Source organism: Chlorocebus sabaeus, chromosome 20 (assembly GCF_047675955.1).
Source record: "Chlorocebus sabaeus isolate Y175 chromosome 20, mChlSab1.0.hap1, whole genome shotgun sequence".
Lineage (NCBI taxonomy): Eukaryota > Metazoa > Chordata > Mammalia > Primates > Cercopithecidae > Chlorocebus > Chlorocebus sabaeus.
The window spans coordinates 59,362,749-59,387,333 of record NC_132923.1 but is presented as its reverse complement, the minus strand read 5'-3'; the positions used below and the strand labels follow the sequence as shown (position 1 = coordinate 59,387,333).

The following is a 24,585-nucleotide window of genomic DNA, read 5'->3' as shown; positions in this document are numbered from 1 at the left end:
ACTGTAATGATCGTATGCCATGTGGTAGGAGGAAGGTGTCAGTCATCCCAAGTTCAAGTCCTAACTCTTCTGCTTATTAGCTGTATGACTTGAGAAGGTCATAAAATCTCTGGGTAAATATTTCCTCACCTATAAAGTAGAAATAAGGAGGGTCAGAGAGTGGCAGGGGAAAGAGGAGCAATAAAGAAACATTTGAAGGAGCAGCCATTGACTTAGAAGGAAATCCAGGAAAGGATTTCTGTCCAGGAAGTGTGAAAAGAAAGTTTTTCAAGGTGGAGAGAGCTCCTGATATTTCAGAAGCCCCTAATAATTCAAGACTTTCCTGGGGTAAAACCATCTGGTGCTGATAATTTTTTTATTTCTAAAAATCAAACAGGCCGGGCATGGTGGCTCACACCTGTAACCCCACACTTTGGGAGGCCAAGGCAGGTGGATCACTTAAGGCTGGAGTTCAAGACCAGCCTGACCAGCATGGTGAAACCCCATCTCTACTAAAATTACAAAAATTAGCCAGGTGTGGTGGCACGTGCCTGTAATCCCAGCCACTCGGGAGGCTGATGCAGGAGAATTGCTTGAACCTGGGAGGCAGAGGGTGCAGTCAGCTGAGATGGTACCACTGCACTCCAGCCTGGGGAGCAGAGTGAGTGAGACTCCATCTCAAAAAATAAATGAAAATGAAACAGAGCCTGTAAGAGAGAAGACCCAAAGCAAGACAATCACGGGCCTAAATCAGCAAGGGCTGGAAGATGGTGATAACTTCACATAATTAAAAAGTTGGGCTTCATTTTATTCCACAGACCTTGTTATATAGAAACAACCGACTATGCCTTGGGATCAAAATCCAGAGCAATCAAATAGAAATTACAGTGAATATGAATGAAAGGGAAAGCAGAAATAGAGAGAAGGAGGAGGAGAAGCAGGTGAAAAGAGAGGAGAAAAAGGAGAGGACATGGAAAAGGAGCTGGAAGATGAACAGGAAAAAAAAAGGAAAAGGGAAAGTGAGGAACAATAGCTCAAGAAAAGACTAGTCAGCAAATCCCTCATGGACACTCTCCAGGCAAAGTTTAAATTAAACAAGTACCCCACAATACAAGAGAGCCTAGCACTCTCATTTGAATTTGGCATTACATATAAACAGATAAGTCAAAGGTTTTGTAAAAAGAGGAAGAAATACAATAAAGAAATGTCCAAGGAAAAGCATAAGGAAAGACATAAGAGATGGGGTCTCGCTCTGTTGCCCAGACTGGTCTCAAACTCCTGCCCTCAAGCGATCTTTCCACCTTGGCCTCCCAGAGTGCTGGGATTGCGGGCGTGAGCCACTGTGCCTGGCTGAGATGTTTTATGTAACACCATTCTCACCGATCATATGGAGTTCTGAAAGGATAAACAGGAAAATATTAACCACCATTAATTCCATGGAGTAGAACTAAATGAGGGAAGTGCAAAGAGTTCCCAAACATTCTGTTTTTACCCTACTGTGGATTTAAAGCTTTTATAATGGACATTAATTGATTTTATTTAAGAGACAAAATAAAGAAATAAGCAACCTCTGGGAAAAAAAAAAATACAGTAGAAATAACACTGTCTGCCTCACCTTTCCCAGGGGTTGATGTGACATAGTGAAAGCACTTTGAAGCATTATACAGATGTGCTTTAACAGTACAAAGGGAAGTAGGGAAATAACTTTCTAACTTAGCTTTTCCCTCACTAGCTTTTCCCAAATAATGAAATAGTTCAGTAGGAAAATATAAAGGAATAAATTACTTAAATATTCTGAAATATCTTCAAGATAATAATAAATAAGAATAAAAGCTAAAGGGTTGAGGCTTCCACCTCTCACCAAGTTGGAATAGAAAAGACTAGATTTTTCTTTTCCACATGAAACAGTCAAAAAAATAAACAGAAGAAAACCTATTTAAGAAAACAGTTTTCAAGACACTGGACATCAAGCAATGAAGTGGTCCCTGGTAGAAGGGAAACAAATGCAGTGAGCCCTGTGATTGCTTCAGAGCCTGGAGATGTTTCCAGGCCACAGTATAGGCAAAAGGAAACCCTTTGGAGGCTGGTGGACTCCAGGAGTTGAGGAGATGGAGCTGGGAGTCTAAGAAATCGAGGTGGCTAGAGTTGCAGGAAAAAGTATCAGAGATGAGAGAGATGCACAGATAACTGGAAATACGCAGAGGGCCCAATCAGATATTTAGTGGCCACCTTGTGTCTGTCCTAATGATTGCCTGGTTTTCTCCCCTTGCTTTTAGACAGAAGGGCTGTGTTAACACTTACTGGAGGAGAACGGCTGCCTTTGTCTTACTATATTGATCATATGCCACCTGGTAGGATAGAAAAGTGTCAGTCATCCCAAGTTCAAATCCTAGCTCTTCTGCATGCACATGAGGAAATTGCCTGATGCTGACAAAAAAAAAAAAAAAATTCAAAAGGATTAGAGGAAACAGTACCTGGTGCTCACACCAGGCTTGGAGTAGTGCCAGTGTCCTTCAGACAGACTGGAAAACTTTATAATTCACAAAACATTGGGGAGAGGCTTTGCTCAACAGTGGGGAATAATTAGCCCTAAACTAAACACTGCTCTGATCCAACCTAACAAATCTTAAAAGCAAGACCTGAAAGATGAAACTGTTTCCAAGTAACTAAACTACATTCCAGAACAAAGCTCAAGAATATTTATAGAAATACAAAAATATCCAGCATCCAACAAGGTCAAATTGTAAATGTCTGGCATCCAGAAAAAATTAGCAGGCATGCAAAGAAACAGGAAAATATACCCCATAATGAGGTAAAAAAAATCAACCGAAACTGACTCAGAACTGACACAAATGTTAGAATTAATGGAGAAAGATATTAAAAGTAACTGTAAGTATATTTCAGATGTTCAAAAGCTTAAATGGAGACATGGAAAATTTTTTTTTAAGGCTCAAATCAAATATTTAGAGTTGAAAACTACAATGTCTGAGATGAAGGATATCCAGGTTGGGCTTAACAATATATCCACACAATGGAATACTAATGAATAATGAAAAGGAATTAACTAAGGATATAACAACATTGATGAATCTCAGAATAATAGTGCTGAGTGAAAGAACGCAGACAAAAAAAAATTACATACTGTATTATTCATTTTATGTAAAATCTAGAAAATGCAAAATAATCTGTAGTTACAGAAAGCACATAAATGGTTACCTGGGGAGAAGAGAAGGAAAAGGGATTCCAAAGGGACAAGAGGAGTCTTTGGGGGGTGATAGTATGTTAACAATTTTTATTTTTATGATGGTTTCACGAGTGTATACACATGTCAAAACTTATAATTTGTCTTTTAAAATATAATTTCAACTTTTATTTTGATTTGGGGGTACCTGTGCAGATTTGTTACCTGGGTATGTTGCATGCTGCTGAGGTTTAGAGTACGATTGATGCCATCACCCAGTTAGTGAACACAGTACCCAATAGGTAGTTTTTCAAACCTTGTCCCCCTCCTCCCCTCCTCTCTCTAGCAGCCCCCAGTGTCTGTTGTTCTCGTCTTTATCTCCCTGTGTAAACAATGTTTAGCTTCCACTTATAAGTGAGAACATGTGGTATTTGGTTTTCTGCTCCTGTGCTAATTCACTTAGCATAATGGCTTCTAGATGTTTCCATGTTGCTGCAAAGGACATGATTTCATTCTTTTCTTATGGCTGTGTCTTATTCTATGATGTATATGTACCACATTTTCTTTATCCAGTACACCATTGTTGGGGAACCAGGCTGATTCCACGTCTTTGCTGTTGTGAATAGTGCTGTAATGAACATATGAGTGCATTTGTCTTTTTAGTAGAATGATTTATTTTCTTTGGATATATACCCAGTAATGGAATTCCTGGGTCAAATGGTCAAAGAACCTGTTTTAAGTTCTTTGAGAAATCCCCAAACTGCATTCCACAGTGGCTGAACTAATTTGTATTCCCACTGATAGTAAAAACATTTCCTTTTCTCTGCAGCCTCTGCAGCATCTATCTTTTTTTTTGTATCTTTTAATAATAGCCTTCTGACTGGTGTGAGATGGTATCTCATTGTGATTTTGATTTGCATTTATCTGATGATTCATGATGTGGAGCATTTTTTCAAGTCTTTTTTTGAGAAGTGTTTATGTCTTTTGCCCACTTTTTAATAGGGTTATTTGTTTTTTGCTTGTTGAATTGTTTAAGTTTCTTATAAATTCTGGATATTAGACCTTTGGGCCGGGCGCGGTGGCTCACGCCTGCAATTCCAGCACTTTGGGAGGCCGAGGCGGGCTTTGTTGGATGTGTAGTTTGTGAATATTTTCTCTCATTCTGTAGGTTGTCTGTTTACTCTGTTGGTAGTTTCTTTTGCTCTGCGAAAGCTCTTTAGTTTAATTAGGTCCCACTTGTCAATTTTTAAAACTTATAATCTGCATACTTTAAATATGTGCAGTTCATTGTATATCACTCAGAACTCAGTAAAGCTATTTTATTTTTGTTTGTCATGTTATTTATTTTTTTCTTTTTTCTTTTTCTTTTTGGTTTGGGGGCACACGTAAAGGTTTGTTACATAGGTAAACAGATGTCATGGAGGTTTGTTATACATATTATTTCATCACCCAGGTATTAAGCCCAGTATCTAATAGTTATCTTTTCTGTTTCTCTGCCTCCTCCCACTCTCCCCACTCAAGTAAAGCCCAGTGTCTATTGATTCCTTCTTTGTATTCGTAAGTTCTTATCATTTAGCTCCCACTTACAAGTGAGGACATGTGGTATTTGGTTTTCTGTTCCTGCATTAGTTTTCTAAGGACAGTGACCTCCAGTTCCATCCGTGTTCCCATAAAAGACATGACTTCATTCTTTTTTATGGCTGCATAGTATTCCATGGTGTATATGCACCGCATTTCCTTTCTCCAGTCTGTCATTGATGGGCATTTAGGTTGATTCTATGTCTTTGCTATTGTGAATAGCGCTGCAATGAAGATTCGCGTGCATGTGTCTTTGTGGGAGAATGATTTATACTCCTCCAGGTATACACCGAGTGATGGGATTGCTGGGACAAATAGTAGTTTTGCTTTTATTCTTCAAGGAATTGCTGTACTGCTTTCCACAATGGTTGAACTAATTTACACTCCCACCAACACAACCTCACTACTATCTGTTATTTTTTCACTTTTTAGTAATAGTCATTCTGACTGGTATGAGATGGTATCTCATTGTGGCTTTGATTTGCATTTCTCTAATGATCAGTGATATTGAGCTTTTTTTTCATATGCTTGCTGGCTGCATGTATGTCTTCTTTTGAGATGTGTCTGTTCATGTCCTTTGCCCAATTTTTAATAGGGGTACTTGTTTTACTTTTGTAAATTTGTTTAGGTTCTTTTTAAGATGCTGGATAGTAGACCTTTGTCAGATACATAGTTTGCAAATATTTTCTCCCGTTCTGTAGGTTTTCTGTTTACTCTGTTGGTAGTTTCTTTAGCAGTGCAGAAGCTCTCAAGTTTAATTAGATCCCACTTGTCAATTTTTGCTGTTGTTGCTATTGCCTTTTGTATCTTTGTCATGAAATCTTTGCCCATTCCTATGTCCAGGATAGTATTGCCTAGGTTGTCTTCCAGGAATTTTATAGTTTTGGGTTTTACATCTAAGTCTTTAATCTATCTCGAGTTCATTTTTGTATATGGTGTAAGGAAGGAGTTCAGCTTCAATCTTCTGCATATGGCTAGTCAGTTATTTCCAGCACTATTTATTGAATAGGGAGTCTTTTCTGCATTGCTTGTTTTTGTCATAGTAAAGCTATTTTTAAAAACTAAAGAGACAAAAATGTGTTAACAAACCACTGAAAAACTCAGAAAATAGAGAATTCATAAATATAACTATATCATTTTAAAATATTTAAAATTTTGTAAATTTTAGAGAATGGTAAAATAAATATTTAAATCTATAATTTTTGTTACATCTAAATCCGTAGAATCCATAGACTACATCTATAATACTGTATCTAGTATAGTATCTGAAATTTGGTTTGGAGGTTTTGTTGTTGTTGTTGTTGTTGTTGTTGTTGTTGTTGTTTTTGGAGACAGAGTCTCAGTCTGTCCCCGAGGCTGGAGTATAGCAGTGCCATCTTGGCTCACTACAACCTCTGCCTCCCAGGTTCAAGTGATTCTCGTGCCTCAGCCTCCCTAGTAGCTAGGACTACAGGCATGTGCTGCCATTCCTGGCTAATTTTTTTGTATTTTTAGTAGAGATAGGGTTTTGCCATGTTGGCCAGGCTGGTCTCGAAATCCTGGCCTCAAGCAATCTGCCCATCTCGGCCTCCCAAAGTGCTAGGATTACAGGGGTGAGCCACTGCGCCCAGCCTCTTTGTTGTTTTTTCTTTGTTGTTTCATTTTGTTTTATTTTTAAACAATAAGGTTAGAACATCTTTCCTCTTACTATTTAGAACTATATATTTTCATGTTTTTCAAATTAGAAAAATGAAGTCAGAAAGCCACAAGGTAAATTTCAGTTATTTTTTCCAAATGTACCCCATAAATTAAGAAAACATTACACATTTTTTTAACCATAAGTGACTGTACATTTACTCCCTAATACTCTTCTCTGTTCGATAGGAGGTCTGGACTTAAAACCCTCTAAATGTCTGATTAAAGACTCAAATGCTTTAATTCCTGTTGTTCTGCTTCATTAGAGATACAGTTGTGTGATGGATGCTCATTATATTTTTGAATTAACTAATTTGTGCATTCTCACATTCCAAACTTGTCTGTCCTGATTTCCCCCAGTTTGATGCCGACCGTGATGAGGATGAGGTGTTCTATGACATCAGCATGGCAGTTGACAACAAGTTGTTTCCAAACAAGGAGGCTGCAGCAGGTAAGTCACTGTGTCCTTTAGACGATAGTATGCCGTGATCACCTGCCAAATATCTGCGGCTTTGTATTAATGGATGAAGCTCAACAAACTGCTGCAAGGTTTGAAGGATGACAAAGTCTCATACTTTCTGGTGTAAAAATAAAAGTACAAACAAAGTGGAGAGGAAGGGCTATAAATCTGTTCCTTATAGTTGCTGCTTTTCTTCCAGTCATGCACACGTAAATTACCAGGTAGTCACAATGTAATATAGGGCTTATGTTACTATAATAGAAAAATATCTAACCTAACCCATACTTTGTACAACAATTAAAATTTACAGTATCTCCAGGACCCCCTAACTCATATGATAGGTTTCTCCCTCGTTGCCTGAATAAAGCATCCCCTCCGATCTGGTAGCCACTCCCATTCCAACCCACAGCTCCTGTGTGACCTTACCTCTTCTCTTCCTAAGTGCTCTTGCCTGGAACTTTGACCTTGGATACTGATGTAGAGTAATCATACTTCCTAATGTAGGCAATACTCATGGTTCTGTCCTGACCCCCCTCTCATTCTTTCCATACTCTGACGCTGAGTCAACTCATTGTCACATGTGGCTTCAACATCAATTCCATGTGGATGACTCTCCTATCTTAGTCTCAGTCCTGACCTTCTTTCTTCTGAGTAATGACCTCAAAGGGTAAAGACCAAAAGCTTGGGGCCGTAAAGAAAAAAGGCTAAACACTTAACATTTTAAATCACCTAACGGTAGCTTCAAAGAGAGACAGAATTACAAGAGTAAGGTGGTAATCTTTCTGGGCAGACCCACAGAACACAGGTAACTGATGTAAACTCATCTGCCTAACTTTCTGATGAGATTTATAAAAAGTTGGCCTATTGCAGGAAAGATGAAATATTGAGAATCATGTAAGATTATGAAAACATGACTACAGCTGTTCTGAAAAATACTATGACTCCTGTGCTTTTCAAGTTAATATTTTATTTAGAAGATGCTTTAGAAACCTGTAATCCCAGCACTTTGGGAGGCTGAGGCAGGCGGATCACGAGGTCAGGAGATAGAGACCACAGTGAAATGCCATCTCTACTAACAACACACACACAAAAAAAATTAGCTGCGCGCAGTGGCAGACGCCTGTAGTCCCAGCTACTCGGGAGGCTGAGGCAGGAGAATGGCGTGAACCTGGGAGGCGGAGCTTGCAGTGAGCCTAGGTCGCGCCACTGCACTCCAGCCTGGGCAACAGAGCGAGACTCCGTCTGAAAAAAAAAAAAAGAAATGACTACCTCTAACGACAAATATCTAACTGCTAGATATCCTCAGTTTGCTAATGCAGTGGGATGGAGGGGCTGATTTAAGCCACCCCTTCTTTGGGACACCCAGCACTGTGTGGTGTTTCTGCACTAGAGAGCCTTGTGCCCTGCGGTGATGCAACTGTGCTGGTTTTTGTACCAATAGGAAACTGCCTGAGGACAGGTGCTGTGTCCTCGTTCTCTTTAGGTCCCCTTGGTCAAGTGCATAGTGCCTGAGCCTTTGCGGCAGTTTCCAGGTGTCTACTTTCTCCTCTGTGTACCTCAGAGCTCATAAACAGAAGACTCTGTGCTTACAGCCTCAACTCCCGCTAACTCTTCCGCTCCTGAGACCTCCTGAAAGCTGGTTTCTGCTTCAGCCTTAGAATAAAACTGTTTCCTCTAAAACAGCCCTTGGTGAATAAAGTGCAGTAAACTAGAAGTAAAGGGTGCCTCCCCTACAGGAGGCAGATACTGTGTAGCTCCAGGGTACTGTCGCTGTTAAGGAACAATGGTGAAATCTCCTGTTGATGACTCACTCAATAAATAAGTCATATCCATGGCCTCTGCTCTGTGAATTGTCAGCCTCCAGGTTTGGTCCCTCCACTGTTTTTTTCTCTCTCAAGTCTCTTTCTGCAGAATCTCAGCTGCTCCACAGCTCCCATATCGCCTCCTATGAATGACATCCAATTCTCTTTCTCTCACCTCGACCTTTCTCCAGGGAGCCAGGCAGAAGCGTTCTTGCCCTCACACTCTACACTGATCATCATTCTGCGGGGGCACCTTGGGAATCCAAACCTTTGTCTCTATTCCCACCGCAGTCACCAAACGCTTTGTCATTCCTCATCCCTGGCCTCTCCTGTCTGTCATGAATCTCCTGCTGCCATGGGGATCTTCACAGAATGCAGCCCTAATCATTCTGCCTTTCTGAAAAAAAGAAAAAAAAACAAAAAAACAAAAAACAAAAAGAAAAAAAACAAAACAAAACCTTCAATGACTCCTGCAGGCTGGCCACCAGTACCCTTAGCACAGAAGAAAGCCCCAAAATCCTTTTCTTTCCTGCAGTGGTTCTGTTACTGCAACAACATCACCTCCCCCACGTCACGGGCACCAGCTTCCCCCAGTTCCCTGAATACCTCAAGTTCCTTCCTGCCTTAGGCAATTTCCACCTGCTCTTCTCTCTGCTTAGAAAACGCCTCTCCTCATTTGCATCCCTTCACTCTCCCAACCCCATAGAGCCCCATCCTGCACCTGGCCAGATTCTATTTTGTGCCTTGGGGTAAACGTGGTGTTTTTCTCAAGGAGACTTCCTCAGACCCCACCCCAGACTAAATTAGGCCCTTGAATAGCACCCTGTGACCCACAGGTGTACCAGGACTTTTCTTAGAGACTACCATTGCTCTGATGGTCGGCTTCTTCAAGGCCTGTCTGCAGTGTCTCCCCCTCGATGGAGCCCTCCACTAACACTTACTAGCAAAGCATCTCTGGGCCTCCATCTCCTTATCTATAAAGAGGGGATAATAATAGCAGCTACCCCAGAGGATTGTTCTGAAGAATAAATGGTTTCTGTGTGCAAAGTATGTGGCTTTCACATTGAAAAGGCTATTTATGAGTTCCTGTCTTTGCAGTGGATTTGAGGGCTCATGGGAAGAAACCACATCTTACACAATACAACTTTTCCCCCTTTTCCTGGGTCTACTTCTGCTGTCTTCTCCCTCTCTGCCTTCCTCCCTGCCCCAACTCTGTCCTGGAGTAACTGAAAAACTTCCCTCTTCCTCTTCTCACCCAGGACAGCCCACCAAGACCCAGATCCCTCAAAGAGTTCTAGTCCCAAATACCATCAGGATATTTTTCCAAGTAAATACAGTGCTCTTCCCACACATTGTAATGAACCCTTTCCATGCCTGTGGAATTCGAGCTGGACTCTCAGTGCTTAATGCAGGTCAGGCACTTATTGGAGACATTTAATGTTTGTAGCGTGGATCAATGAGAGCAAGAACTGTAAAGGTAAAGTGGACGTGCCGTTTTATTTTTACTCATTTGGTACATATGCATTGAATGCATGTACCTTCTAAGTTTTGTTCTTAGATTCAGAGATGAAACACAACCCTTACAGTTTAATTTTAGTTAAAATTAAACTGTAACGAAACTGTTAACGAAAATTAAACTGTAAGCTACCCTGTGAGAGACAGGACAAGGGAGAAACTGCTTTCCTCAGACGGTGCAGTTTAAGGGTTGGAGGAGTTTTATTCACAGACACCCTTCACTGCTTAAGAAGCTCTGCAATTGTAAGAGTGTCTTTATGGGGTACTCAAAGTGGGAGGAGGATTTTCCTACAACTTGGAGTTAAAGATCCACTAGGAGGAAAAACATATGAAATGTTGTCCCAGAAAGTCATATGGTTAGCCTCTGATACCTCTAAAGCCAATTTGTATCACCTTCCCACTGAAATTTAAGCAGCCAACTTGAAAATAATATTTCCAAAGGCCATTCTAAAACTGGTAGCCCTGGGTGCTTCCTCTGGGGTTCTGTATTTCAGCTCATACCTTTCTCTGTCATCTATAGAAAGAATATTTTTAAATCTGAAAAGAAATTGAAAAATTCAAACTAGGGGGAAATGAAAGCTACATGATCACTTTTTCATAACATCCTAATTTTGCTGTCTTTTTTGAGTAACGAGATCATTGCAGTTGCTTTATGTGTTAAATTATTCAATGAAAGAAGGCAGTAATGTGTACATTTGTCTGTATTTTCCCTCTATTTTGTGTGTCAAACCTTAGACTGTTACTAAAGGTCCTATTTCCAGCAAACCCAGAAACCAAGGCTAAAAGAAAATGAAAGCCATCCAATCATTATCCAAGCTGATAATGATATCCTTTGTCTGTTGCCTCCTATGATATATTAATACTGTTGCTAGGAGTAACAATGTTTCAAGAAATTTCGTCCCTAATGATACAATATAATTCCTGTGTAAAGCATTTTATTGCGACAGAGCGAGACTCCATCGAAAAAAGAAAAAAAAAATTTTATTAGGAAATCCAATCTCTTCTTACTTACAAGCATGAAGCTTTCTTTTAAACAAAGGTCTTCTCATTCTGCCATTGCTGAAGGTAGTTTTCTAATTATGTTGCTCCGTTTTCAAGTATTCACGTGTAATATCTGTTAACTGAGTTGTTTAAGAGCCCTTCACGTTGTCCTTTTTGAAAACAACGGAAAGAATGGTTTCTAATTAAATAAAATAAGTAGGATGCAGGTACTAAAAGCAGCTCCATGTTTAATAAGATTTCACGTTCAAATCACAGTACTCACTCCGCATGAATCACTGTAAATACAGGTGAAGTGAAGGTATCATTTGAATCCAATAGCTATCACCACTTCCACTAGTCAGTGGCAGATAGTAATCATAGTGTGGAAGTAATGAAAGCCAGCTAAAATTTGTGTTATCTTTAATGATGCTGTCAATAGCATTGATTGCTACCAGCTTGAATGAGACTCCTTAATTCCACTTCTGATTCTTCCATTTCCACAGCCACCCTGTGACCTGCGTCATCATCAACTATTCACTGTTCTCATCTTCTCAGCACATAGACTTGGCAGTATGCTCCTCCAGGTCCTTTCCTGTAGAGCACTGTAGCAAAAGGGGGATCTGTATAAACCCATAAACCCATTTTGATTGCCCCTGCTTAGAATTTGGAGTCAGCATGGTGTGCTAGAAAGACAGTAGGAGCTACTGGCTCTGCTTTTGGTCTCAGGCTCTTTCTACATGACGTAGGCCAAGTTTTCTAACTTCTCTGCATCTCATTTTCCTCTTTTCTAAAATGAGAAGTGGGATTCTGTGAAATATACATTGAAAGTAATGGCAAAAACCACAATTTCTTTTGCACCGATCTGATAGTTCTAAAATGTCTATTATCTTATAATATATATATAATATAATATATATATAAATATAATGTATAAAAATATATATATATATATTTTTTTTTTCTGATACTTACTGCCTCACAACATAAGTGCAAACTGACCTTCAAACTGGGCTTTAAGACAGCCAAGTATTTTGGCCCCAAGATACATCTTGCAAAATTCTTTATTTGAAAAAAATACCAAAAGTTCAAAGGTAGAAAAATTATATATAATCCCACTGATTTCAAAATATGTATGTAAATTAAAGCTTCCCACCTCTCCCTTCTGATCTCTGTTAACAGCATGGTGGATATTCTTGCCAACTCCATTCTAGCAACCACCTTATGAACAGTGGTCTGGCAAGGGCTGTGCTGACAGTGTGACTAGCATCACCCAGCGTTGTTCTGAACACACTTATGCAACTCTTAGTGGCAACTCTATGATTACTTTTCCAAAGTGGTTTGATGGTTTAATATGTCCATTTTGAAAAACTTTGTCATCCTTTAAAAAAATGTAAAGACATAAACACAGTAAACACTGGCATTGTAATGGCTATTACTTTGTCAAGTTGGTAGACAGCAGGGACAATGATAAGAGAAGAGAAGGGAGAAAAAAGAGAAGAGATGAGAAAAGACTGTGTAAGGACATACCCCGACTCATTTTGAAAGAAAATATGAAAGCAACATCGGGGACAGGTCTATATCTGAGAAGTGTATGAGATGCTTAACATTTTTTAAAAATTTATATTCATTATGCATTACTCATTGCATATTCTGACTAAGAATTATTTGCCAAGGCCTAGTTTACAGTGAAACAATGTTTTTTCACAGGATATATAATATTTTATGGGCAGCACTGAATTCAGTCTTTCTGGGTAGTTAGATGATATATGTTTCCCAGCAGGAAAGAGTTATTAAATAAGAATGATGAATCAGTTGTGCTTCAGAAGTCCCACTGTAAAAATTACCAGTTTAAGTCTGAGCCTTGGGGATTAATGGGTGAGTGATTTAATGAAACCTGTAGTACCTAAGGGAAATAATCTCTCTATTCATACATTAAGTTAACCTGATTTTTCTTACCTTCAGCAACTAAGATGACCTGAAGGCTTGAGGAAAAACTCAAGTTTTCATGGAGTAAGCAAACTTAGCCCCTCCTATTTCTGGAAGCCCCTTAGTCTCCTCCCACTCTGTACTTTGCTCATGGTGTTCCTTCTACTTCCATTGTTATTGCAAATCCTGAAACTGCTCCCCCTCCTGGACAACCTGCATTTACCGTCAAAATTCAGGATCATAGATTAATACCTGATGAAGAATCTTAATTAACTCCACCATCATCTCTACTACTAGTCAGAATCAGTAGCTCACTCTCTTGGGTTGCTGAACCTTTAGTAATAACCTCTTGTTGATAAATTATTCTTCCTCACAGTATTTTCTTCTTCTTAAGGATGTAGAGAGTGTCCAAAGTCTCTGCATTTTCAATCTCCAGCAAAACATTGTACCTGGCAGATGAGAAGAGTCCAGAAATGTTTGTGAATTTAATGTAACATAGGAAAATATGGAAACCTAGTGAGAGACGGTTTGCTTTAGAAACATACACAACAACCTCCATCCACTTATCTTTTCTTTCCTAATCTTAGGTTCAAGTGACCTTGATCCTTCGATGATATTGGACACAGGAGAGATCATTGATACAGGATCTGATTATGAAGATCAGGTAATTAAAATCTAAAAATAGTTCTTTATTTAAATGTTTTTAAGTTGAACCTTTGTTTTATGAAAATTTGAATTATAAAAATGCATTTTGTGAAATATATACAGATAACTGATAACATATTACGTGATAAATTACAGTAGTCTACAGCTTTCATTCACTAAGTTTGGCTTTTTGACATTCCCTTATCCAAAGATCCAAAACACAGTGAATTAAAGAAAGGTTTATCATCGAAAATTAACATGGGATAGAAATGAGGTTCTCTTGCCCAAGAATCTGCCTGTGTCTCTATCCCTTCCCACTAATAAACTAATAATATTTACTGAGCATCAGCTACAGGTTCAGGGCTCTGCTATTTTATTGCTAACTGTATTAGTCCATTTTCAAGCTGCTGATAAAGACATACCAGAGACTGGGCAGTTTACAAAAGAAAGAGGTTTAATGGAGAACTCACAGTTCCACATGACTGGGGAGACCTCGCAATCATGGCGGAAGGCCAGGAGGAGCAAGTCATGTCTTACATGGATGGCAGCAGGCAAACGGAGAACTTGTGCAGGGAAACTCCTGATTTTGAAACCATCGGATCTTGTGAGACCCATTCAGTATCAGAACAGTATGGAAAAGACCCGCCCCCATGATTCAGTCATCTCCCACTGGCTCCCTCCCACAACTTGTGGGAATTATGACAGCTACAAGATGAGATTTGGGTGGGGACACAGAGCCAAACCATATCACTAACCTGTGGAAGGGAATGATGACCAAGGAAAGCACAGCCAATAAGTTAAATACATTTTCTCTTTGAATAAAACTGAAGACATTTTTCTGGGTCATTTTCCTCTCAGCAGAAGAACTCTCTCTGCTGCTATATTTTAATGAACCAAAATAGTTGGCAAATGAGCCAACCCCCTAATTAGGCTTTATTTTTAAAAAAGAAAAATGTACAAAACTTTCTTCTGCCTCTCATCAGTGCTCCTCAGCAATGGCTAAAAGCCAAGTGAACATGTTCTTGGGGGAGGTTTTGTTCCCATCTTTAACTAATATTCATCACAAGTAAAGCAAACAGATCTGGCCAATGTCCCCATGTAATGGCTGGCTGTATATTTCATATACATATTCAGAAGCTATTTTCTTGAGTATAAAGTTCTTTCCTTATAGCACAAAGAAAGGAGATGATGTTGGCACGTGCTATAATAGCTACACATGTTTATAGTAATTTTTAACATCTATTAAGCACTTACTACATGCAAAATGTTGTGCCGAGTTTCTTATATTAACTCACCAATTCTTCACAACATCTCTAGAAAGTAGGAATTATTATCTCTATATCACAGACAAAAAAAGAGGGACTAGAAGAGTAATTTACCCAAGGTTATATAAATAGTTTCACAGTAGGGATGTGAATTTAGGGCACATTCTCTAGCATACTCAAGACTGGGCAATTTACAAAAGAAAGAGGTTGTACTGCCTCTGCCACAATGTACTGCTTTCCATCCTAGCCTCCAAAGACAGGCCATTCAATGATATGTATTGGGAGCCTTTTCAGTTGCGGACCCATAAGACCCCAGCAGAGGCTAATGTAAAACAACTACTTACAATCTAAAATTACAGACTGCACAAAGAAATGATCCACAACAAGGAAGTCAGCTAGTTAAAGAAGTGGAAGACTCCACATCCCCAAGAACTAGAAAGAACAGAGAAATCTTAAAGAAATCATAGTATAAGGATATCCAAAATATTGAAAGGGAAGATTAGAAGCCATGAAACAAATACATGAACAAATGGAAAAGAAGAAAGAAAAAGGGAAGAAACAGGCATTATAGGCACATACAAAAATATTGTCATTGAAATAGAAATTCAATTAACAGTTGAATAGTAGACTAGATGCAGCTAAAAAGGGACTTAATGATAGAGTAGAGGAAATTGCCATAGAATAAAACACAGAGCTAAATAGTTGTCAAATATGAGAAAGAACTTAGGAGACATCGAGGATAAAATGATTGGTTCAACATATTCTAAAAGAAATTCCAGAACGAGAGAATGGAGGGGATGGAGCCAAGGTTATATTTTAACAGACAATAGTTGAGAAATTTACAGAGATGAATAAGACAAGTCCCAGTCCCAAGACAGAAGGAACATATCCAGTCCTGAGCAGGATTTTTTTAAATCCTCATCTATTCTTTTTTCATTTAGTCATTCAACAAGTATTAATTGGACACCGACTGTGTAACAGTTTCTGTTTAGGCACTTAGAATATAATTACGTAAAACAAGCAAGGGCTGTTGTGGCAAGGAGTTAACATCAGAGTGGGGAAGACAGAGAGTAAACAATAAATGTAGTAAATTAGTCAGTTTTCTAGACTGTCAGAGGTGATAAACTCTATGAGAAAAGAAAGTAGAACAGGGTAACGGGGTTAGGAATGCTGGGGGAGGAACAGATTACCGCATTAATCAGGATGGTCTGTATTAAATGGTATGCCCTCATTAAAGAGGTGAGATTTGAGCAGTGACTTAAAATATAACATAAATCATCAGAAGATGGAAGAGAAAACTAAAATATTAAAAGTGAAAATATAGTGTTACAGCTCTTTTAGAATTTGTCTAGCAGGTTTTCTAGTTTTTGCTGGAAAGCCCAGAAAAAAAAAATCTTTTAAAAAACTAAAAAGTGAAAATGCAATTCCTATAAAGGAATGATAATTTTGTTTGCAGCAGATTAAATGAAACAAAAGCTTGCATTTATTTAGCACCTATTCTAAACCAGGAATGTGTTTTATGGTTTACATGCATTATTGCTGATCCTTACAATAACTCAGGAAGTAAGCTCTGTTAATCCCTAATTTACTGCCAAGGAAATTGAAGCTCACAAAAGTTAGCTGACTTCCCAAGACCATAAAGCCAGCAAGCTGTAGAGTCAGGAATCAAACTTTGATTTGCCTGGCACCACAATCTATTCTCCACTTTCCCCACTCCAATAAAGCCGTTAACAAGCTCGCTAGTAATCTTTTGCCAATTCCAGTTAACCCTTTTTAGTTATCTTTCTTGACCTTTGCTGCATTTGACACTGTATGCTAGGGATCACCACACTTCTTCTGCAAAGGACCAGATAATGTAAATATTTTAGGCTTTGTGGGCCCATGTGGTATTTGTTGCATCTACTCAAACTCTGCCATCGTTGAGCAAAAGCAGCCATAACAATATGTAAATGAATGTGGCTTTGTTGCAGTAAAACTTTATTTGTGGATACTGAAATTCAAATTCCATATAATTTTCATGTCATTTATTTTGACCATTTAAAAATGTAAAATTCATTCTTGCTGAAAGGTCGTATAAAAATAGGCAGCAGGGTGCATTTGACTCCTGTCGTGAACCATTCCCCCATTCCTGACATTCTTTCCATTAACTTTCAATATTTCTAGAGCTTTTAATACTGGTCTGTGTACTTCATATTTATTACCTCATTTTATCCTCAGACAACTATATTATTATTATCCCAATTTTACTGATGAGGAATCTGAGGCACAGAGAAATTAAGAAGTTTACCCAAGGTCACACGGTTGACAAGAGATAAAGCCAGGATTCAAAAGGTAGAGCTAGGATTCAAATCCAGCTGTGTGACTCCAGAGCCAAGAGCAGGAAAGATAGACTAGTTTGTGCTGGCATAATTAATAAAACTCAAAATCTGAGAACTTTCCTTCCAGAGTTCCTTTTACATGTGACCTCCAAAGGGATAATGGATGGGAAGGAGAACTTGAGGAAGATTCACCTGCATTTAATTGCACATTACCTCATCTCACATTCAGTAGCAACCCTAGTCACTGGCTCTACCTAGTTGCAAAGAGGCTGAGAAATGGAGCTTATTTATGTGCCCAGGAAGGGAGAGATGGGCTTGGTGAGCACCAAGCCAGTCTCAGCCACAAAGCTTCTGCTCCTAACCACAGGCTGTGGCACCTGCCTCCATGTGATCCCTCCCTCTTAGTTCTCGCTTCATTCATTCTTGGTTTCCTTGCTGAACTCCTCTCCATCAGTCCATTATTTAACTGTGGACCCTCGCCAGCATACTGACCATGGCCCCTTCTCTCCTAACTGCACATGTTCTCCTATGAGAGGCTCAGTCACAGCCATGGTTTTGACTTCACTTAGAGCTTCCTGGTGAGCTCCTGTTGCATATGTCTGACTACTAAGTAACACCAGTTGGATTTCCCATGTGCGTCTTGAATTCAACATGTCCAAAACCATGCTCACCATCTTCCCCCACAAAATCTGTTCTCCCTTCTGTTCTTCTTATTTCTGTGAATGATACCACCATTCTCCAGCTGCCCAAGCCAGACACAAGGGCGTCTTCCTAGCCTCCTTCCTTTCTCTCTCTTCCTACATCAGTTTGATCAGAAGCTACTCAGTTCTCCTCTGCAGGAGTTGCTGCTCCCACTCCACTGCACGTGCTTTGGTTCACAATCTCAGCCTTCCTCCCTGGGACCATAGGGCCAGCCTCCTAACCAGTCTCCTTCCCTCAGTCTGCTCACCCATCAAATTATCTTCCTGAAACCACATACAATCATGGCATTCCATGGCTTAAAACTTTTCTTGGCTCTTCATCGATTTCAGAATTAAACTGGAATCTCTTAGAAGATTCATAGAAACTTTCAAATCTGAATATGACCACTACATTTTTCTCCAAACTCATCCATTGCCAGTTATCAAAACACACTGACTGCTCCGGCCACACAAAGCCATTCTCAGTTCCCTCCAATGGATCATGTTTGCACAGTCCCTTTTCTCTATATGGAAGCTTCCCCAACCCTATTGCTTCTGTCTCATGTGACCTCTACTCATGCAACATCAAGACCAAGCTTCCCCTCTGGGAAACACTTCTCTTGTCACAGGATTGGTTCACCTTCTCAGGGGGACCGTGATACTCTGTGGTGTAATGTTACCTTGCATTTCAGGTACTCTGTTCTGCTCTCTGTATCCTCAGTGCCTGCCATGGAGCCTGGCGTATGGCATACGCTCAATAAATGCCCATTTGTTTAAAGCCAAGAACATGAATTCCAGTTCTTCTACTTAATATGTGATGTTTTTATCTTACTGAGCCCCTTTTGAGCCTCAATTTTCCCTTCGAGAAAATGGTGGTGACAATCCCACTTAGAAGTACTGTTGACTGGGCACAGTGGCTCACGCCTGTAATCCCAGCACTTTGGGAGGCCAAGGTGGGTGGATCATGAGGCCAGGAGATCGAGACCATCCTGACTAACATGGTGAAACCCTGTCTCCACTAAAAATACAAAATAAAAACAAAAAATTAGCCGGGCATGTGGAGGGCGTCTGTAGTCCCAGCTACTCAGGAAGCTGAGGCAGGAGAATGGCGTGAACCCGGGAGGCAGAGCTTGCAGTGAGCCGAGATCACGCCACTGCACTCCAGCCTGGGAGACAGTGAGACTCCATCTCAAAAAAAAAAAAGAAGTACTGTTGTCAGAGGTAGGGAGTGCAGGGTACCTTGTACAGAACAAATGCTGCATAAATGTGAGTTCCCTACCCTCCCTCCTTCAAATATGACTGAACTTTTCAAGATAGCCTTCTATAGCTGACAGAGGCCACCACTTCTTCAACTAAGTGAATGCCAGTTGTCTGAGCACTTCTGATTCCTGGACCAGCATGTGAGGCACTTAGAAGTTGCTGCTCTGTCCTAACAACCAGTAAAAAGCTGAACAACTGAAAAATAAACAATCACTCTTAGATCTGTCAGAGAAGTGAGGTTACAGGACAAACCATTGCACCAAAGATTGGAGAGACAATCAGAGAATCACAGCTTACTCAAACAGAAACCCACAAGCAAAAACGTCTGTGGAAGCCTGTACCAGGGCTGGAAACACTGAACAGTGACAATAGCTGGAGGTTCAGTGTGGACAATATGAGAATTAAAAATCCCAGAGAGATCCAGTCATGGGACCCCACACTTCTGTAAGTTTTACCTCCAGGAGCTTTGCCAGGTCCTCGCAATGAATATCTGGAAAAATTCCCCTCAGTCTTCTGGCAGTGGGAGGAAAAAAAAAAACATTTTGATATATGCTAAAGCATTCTGTTCTTCTTAACAGGGCCTACCCTCAGAAGAAACTATTTTACCAGGGCCTAACGTTCCTAGAGCGAGAGAAAATCCAACTCTAGCCCCCTCTAGCCATCCTGTCCCACCCAAAGGGAGAAGAAGTATCGAGAAGCACTGGCGAAGTTCACAGTCCAGGGCCACAGACTCACCAAAAAACTGAGACCTAATTATAGGACTGTAGAACAATTCCCCGGCCCCATACTTTATCACAGCATTACTAAAGGTTATTTACTGTAGTTCCTTTTATTCAGTATATCATGTCCATCTGTCAAGGAAAAATTACAAGGTATGTCAAAAGGAAAAAACATTATTTGAATAGACTGACTAAGCATCAGAACCAGTCATATATGGCAGGAATGTGGGATTATCAGACCAGGAATATTTTATTTTATTTTTTGGAGACAGAGTTTTGCTCTGTTGCCCAGGTTGAAGTGCAGTGGCATGATCATAGCTCACTGCAGCCTTGAGCTCCTCAGCTCAAGCAATCTTCTTGTCTCAGCCTCTTGAGTAGCTAGGACTACAGATGTATACCACTATGCCTGGCTAATTTTCTTTTTTGTGTAGATGAGTCTTGCTGTGTTGCCCAGGATGGGAATTTTTTTAAACTATGATTAATATGCCAAAGACTTTAATGATAAAAAGTAGACAACATGCAAGAACAAATGGATAATGTAAGCAGAGAAGGAAATTCTAACACAGAAGCAAAAAGAAACTCTACAGATCAAAAACACTGTAATAGAGATGAAGAATGCCTTTGATGGGTACATTTAATAGACTGCCCATGGCTGGGGAGAGAATCTCTGAGCTTCAGGATATGACAATAGAAACTTTCAAGACTGAAAAACAAAGGGAAAGACTGAAAAAACAGAACTGAATATCTGAGAAATGTAGGACAGCTACAAAAGATGTGACATATCCATAATGGGAATACCAGAAGGAAAAGAAAGAGAGTAATGAACAGAAGCAATATTTGAAGCAACATTAACTGAGAATTTCCCCTAGATTAATGAACAACACCAAACCACAGATCCAGGAATCTCAGAAAATACCAAGCAGGATAAATGCCCCCAAACAAAAGGCTTTTATATTCAAACTTCAGAAAATCAAAAATAGAGAAACAAATCTTGAAAGAAGCCAGATTTTAAAAATGCCTTACCTGTAGTAGAGCGAAGATCAAAATCATTTTTACTTTCTTTTCAGAAACTTTGCATGCAAGAAGAAAATGGAATAAAATATTTAAAGTGTTGAAAGGGGGGAATAAAGCACCAACCTAGAGTTCTGTACTCGACACAGTTATCCTTCAAAAATAAAGGAGAAAGAGAGACTTTCTGAGATCAACAAAAATTGGGAGAAATTGTTGCCAGCAGACCTGCCTGGCAAGAAATGTTAAAAGAACTTCTTTAAAGAAAAGAAAAATGACATAGGGCCATGCGTGGTGGCTCACACTTGTAATCCCAGCATTTTGGGAGGCCAAGGCAGGCAGATTGCTTGAGGTCAGGAGTTTGAGACCAGCTTGGCCAACATGGTGAAATCCCATCTCTACTAAAAATACAAAAAATGTTAGCCAGGTATGGTGGTGCACACCTGTAGTCCCAGCTACTCAGGAGGCTGAGGCAGGAGAATTGCTTGAACCCAGGAGGCGGAGGTTGCAGTCAGCCAAGATCGTGCCACTGCACTCCAGCCCAGGCAATAGAGCAAGAGTCTGTCTCAAACAAAAAAAAGAAAAGAAAAGAAAAATGACATACTTCAGAAACTCAAATCTATATAAAGAAAGGAAGAGCATGAGAGAATACATGAAGGTAAAATAAAGACATTTTTCTTATTCTTAATTGATCTAACAGATGAGTATGCTCAAAATAATAGCAAAAATATATTTAATTATATATGCTTATGATTCTGTATGCATGTTTATGTATAAGTGAAATAAATGAGAGCAATGATACAGAGAACAGAAGGGAGGAATTAGGAATGTTTTGATATTACAAGGTACTTTCACTACCCATGAAGCAGTAGGGTGTTATTTGAAAGTGGACTTGAAATAGTTGCAAATGTTTATTGAAAATTCCAGGACAATCAATTAAAAAAGTGAGAAAAGAAGTATAAGTGGTATGCTCATAAAGGAGAGAAAAAGACTCATAATGCTCAATTAAAACTACAAAAGGCAGAAAAAGTATGCAAGACAAAAATAGGAACAAAGAACAAAAGCAACAAATAGGAAACAGTAACAAATATGGTATATATTAATCCAAGTATATCAATAATCACTTTAAATTTCAGTGGTCTAAACACACCTATCAAATGACAGAGATTGTCAGAATCGATCAAAAAACAAGACCCCACTATATGTTGTCTACAAGAAACCCACTTTCAGTATAAACACACATATAGACTAAAAGTAAATAGAGAAAGATATACCATGAGTTGCTATATTAATTTCAGAGAGAGCAGAATTTAGAGGAAAGAAAGTTATCAGAGATTTTTTAAAGCATTACATAATGATAAAGAGGTTAATTCTCTAAGAGGACATAATAATTCTTAATATGTATGTGCCTAACAACTAAGCATCAAAACACATAAGGTAAAAACTAGTAGAATAGCAAGGAGAAATAAGTGAATTCACTATTATAGCTGGAGACTTCAACACTCCTCTATCAGAAATGGGTAGATCCAACCAGAAGAAAATCAGTAAGGATGTGGTTGAACTCAATAATACCACCAAACACCACCAGTCAACTGGATATGACTGACATCTATAGACTGCTTTATCTAACAACAACAGAATACACGTTCTTCTCAAGCTCACATGGAATATTCACCAAGACTACATTCTAGGTCATAAAACATACCTTAACAAGTTTAAAAGAATATAAATCATACAGTGTCTGCTCTCAGACCACAGTCAAATTAAACTAGTATTCAATAACAGAAAGAAAGAAAATCCTCTGTGATTAAACAGCACATTTCTAAACAACACTTGGGTCAAATAAAAAACCTACAGAGAAATGTTAAAATATTTTGAAGTAAATGAAAATGAAAATTTAACAAAATTTGTGAGGTGCACCAAAAGCAGTGATAATGGGGAAATGTACACAATTGAATGCATATATTTGTATATACATTGAATTCGTGTATTAGAACAAAAGAAAAATTAAAATTAATAAAAGTCTCCACCGTAGAAAACTAGAAAAAGAAGTCCAAAGTAAGCCAAAGAAAAAAACTAATAAAAATTAAAGCAGAAATCAGTGAAATTATAAATACAAAATCAAAACAGAAAACCAACAAAACCAAAAGCTGGATCTTTGAAAAGAGCCATAAAATCAATGAGCCTCTAGCCAGGCTAACCAAGGAAAAAATAGAGAAACACAAATTATTATCAGAAATAGAAGATGAGAAATCACTACAGATCTCATGGACATGAAAGGGGTAATAAAGAAATATTATTAACAATGCTATGCCCGCAAATTTGATATGGAATGGGCCTTCTTTGAAAGAGACAGCCAAAACTCACACAAGAAGAAACAAACTATCTGCATAGGTATATATTATTAAATAAATTGAATCAATAACTAATAATCTCCCAAAACAGAAAGCTCTAGGTTCACTGGTGAATTTTACCAAATATTTAAGGAAGAAATCATACCAATTCTCTATAAGAAGATAGAAGCAGAGGGAATATTTTCTAACTCATTCTATGAACCATCCTCTATATACCAACACTACACAAAGACATTACAAAAAAAGAAAACTACGGACCAATATCTTTATAAGTGCAGACGTGAAAATCCTCAACAACATATGTAAAATGCCTACAGCTATCATCATACTTAATGATGAGAAACTTGAAGTTTTCCTGCTTTTCTGCTAAGAAAAGAAACGAGGCAAGGATGTCTCCTTTCACCATTGCTTTTCAGCATTATTCCTGGAAGTCCAAGCTAGTGCAATAAGACAAGAAAATAAAAAGCATATGGATTAAGAAGGAATAAATAAAAGTGTCCTTGTTCATAGATGAACACATAAAGTGGGAATTCACTTATTACCACAAGGACAGAACCAAGCCATTCATGAAGGATCTGCCTCCATGACCCGAACACCTCTCACAGGCCACATCTCCAACAGGGGAGGTCACATTTCAACATGAGATGGGATGGGACAAAACATCCAAACTATATCAATGACAATGGCTTTTTAGATATAACACCAAAGGTGTAATCCAGGAAAGAAAAAGTTCATAATCTGGACTCCATTAAAATGTAAAACTTCTGCTAATTGTCTGAGCAGAGTGTGTAGAGTTGCTGAACCCACACACTAAATCTGAAAATGACACCAGATTGACAAAGGTCACACCAAGGAAAATGTGTGCTGTTCCTCTTCTCTGTATACTTTTTTGTTCATTGAAAATACCTGCTCAACACAGAGAAAACTATCACTTAGGTTCTCAAAGCCTGATGCCACACTTGTGCAGCTTCAGCTATCCAGGAGAACAATTACCCCATCAATAATAGTAGGGATTTTTTTCCCATAGGACAAAAAGCCAAAACCAAAAACACCAAGGAAGGTGATAGTCCAGGCCTTCCACTCCATCATTAGGCTTATTTGTACCTTTGTCCATTCAACCAGCTTTAAAGAAGGAGATGTGCAGCTTGTCTTCAGGCTTATGTTTTATCCAAGTTCTTAATCCCAGTCCTCCTCTCTTACCTAGAACCTTGCTCCATTCAACAGTATTGCTTTTTTTCCA

The 24,585-nt window shown here is 39.0% G+C and overlaps 1 protein-coding gene and 1 non-coding gene across 3 annotated transcripts in view; both read left to right on the top strand.

The window, feature by feature from the left end:
- Positions 1-24,585, top strand: part of AK5 (adenylate kinase 5) — a 287,532-nt gene that overhangs the window by 130,240 nt on the left and 132,707 nt on the right. For both annotated transcript variants that reach the window (XM_007978238.3, XM_007978240.3), the window contains exons 7-8: positions 6,773-6,863; positions 13,684-13,760. In XM_007978238.3, coding sequence (XP_007976429.1) covers positions 6,773-6,863; positions 13,684-13,760 — 168 coding nt within the window. The remainder of the gene's footprint in view (positions 1-6,772; positions 6,864-13,683; positions 13,761-24,585) is intronic.
- On the top strand, positions 16,328-16,389 carry LOC119626351 (U7 small nuclear RNA). The gene has a single exon (XR_005242530.1). It is a non-coding gene; the product is annotated as a U7 small nuclear RNA (small nuclear RNA).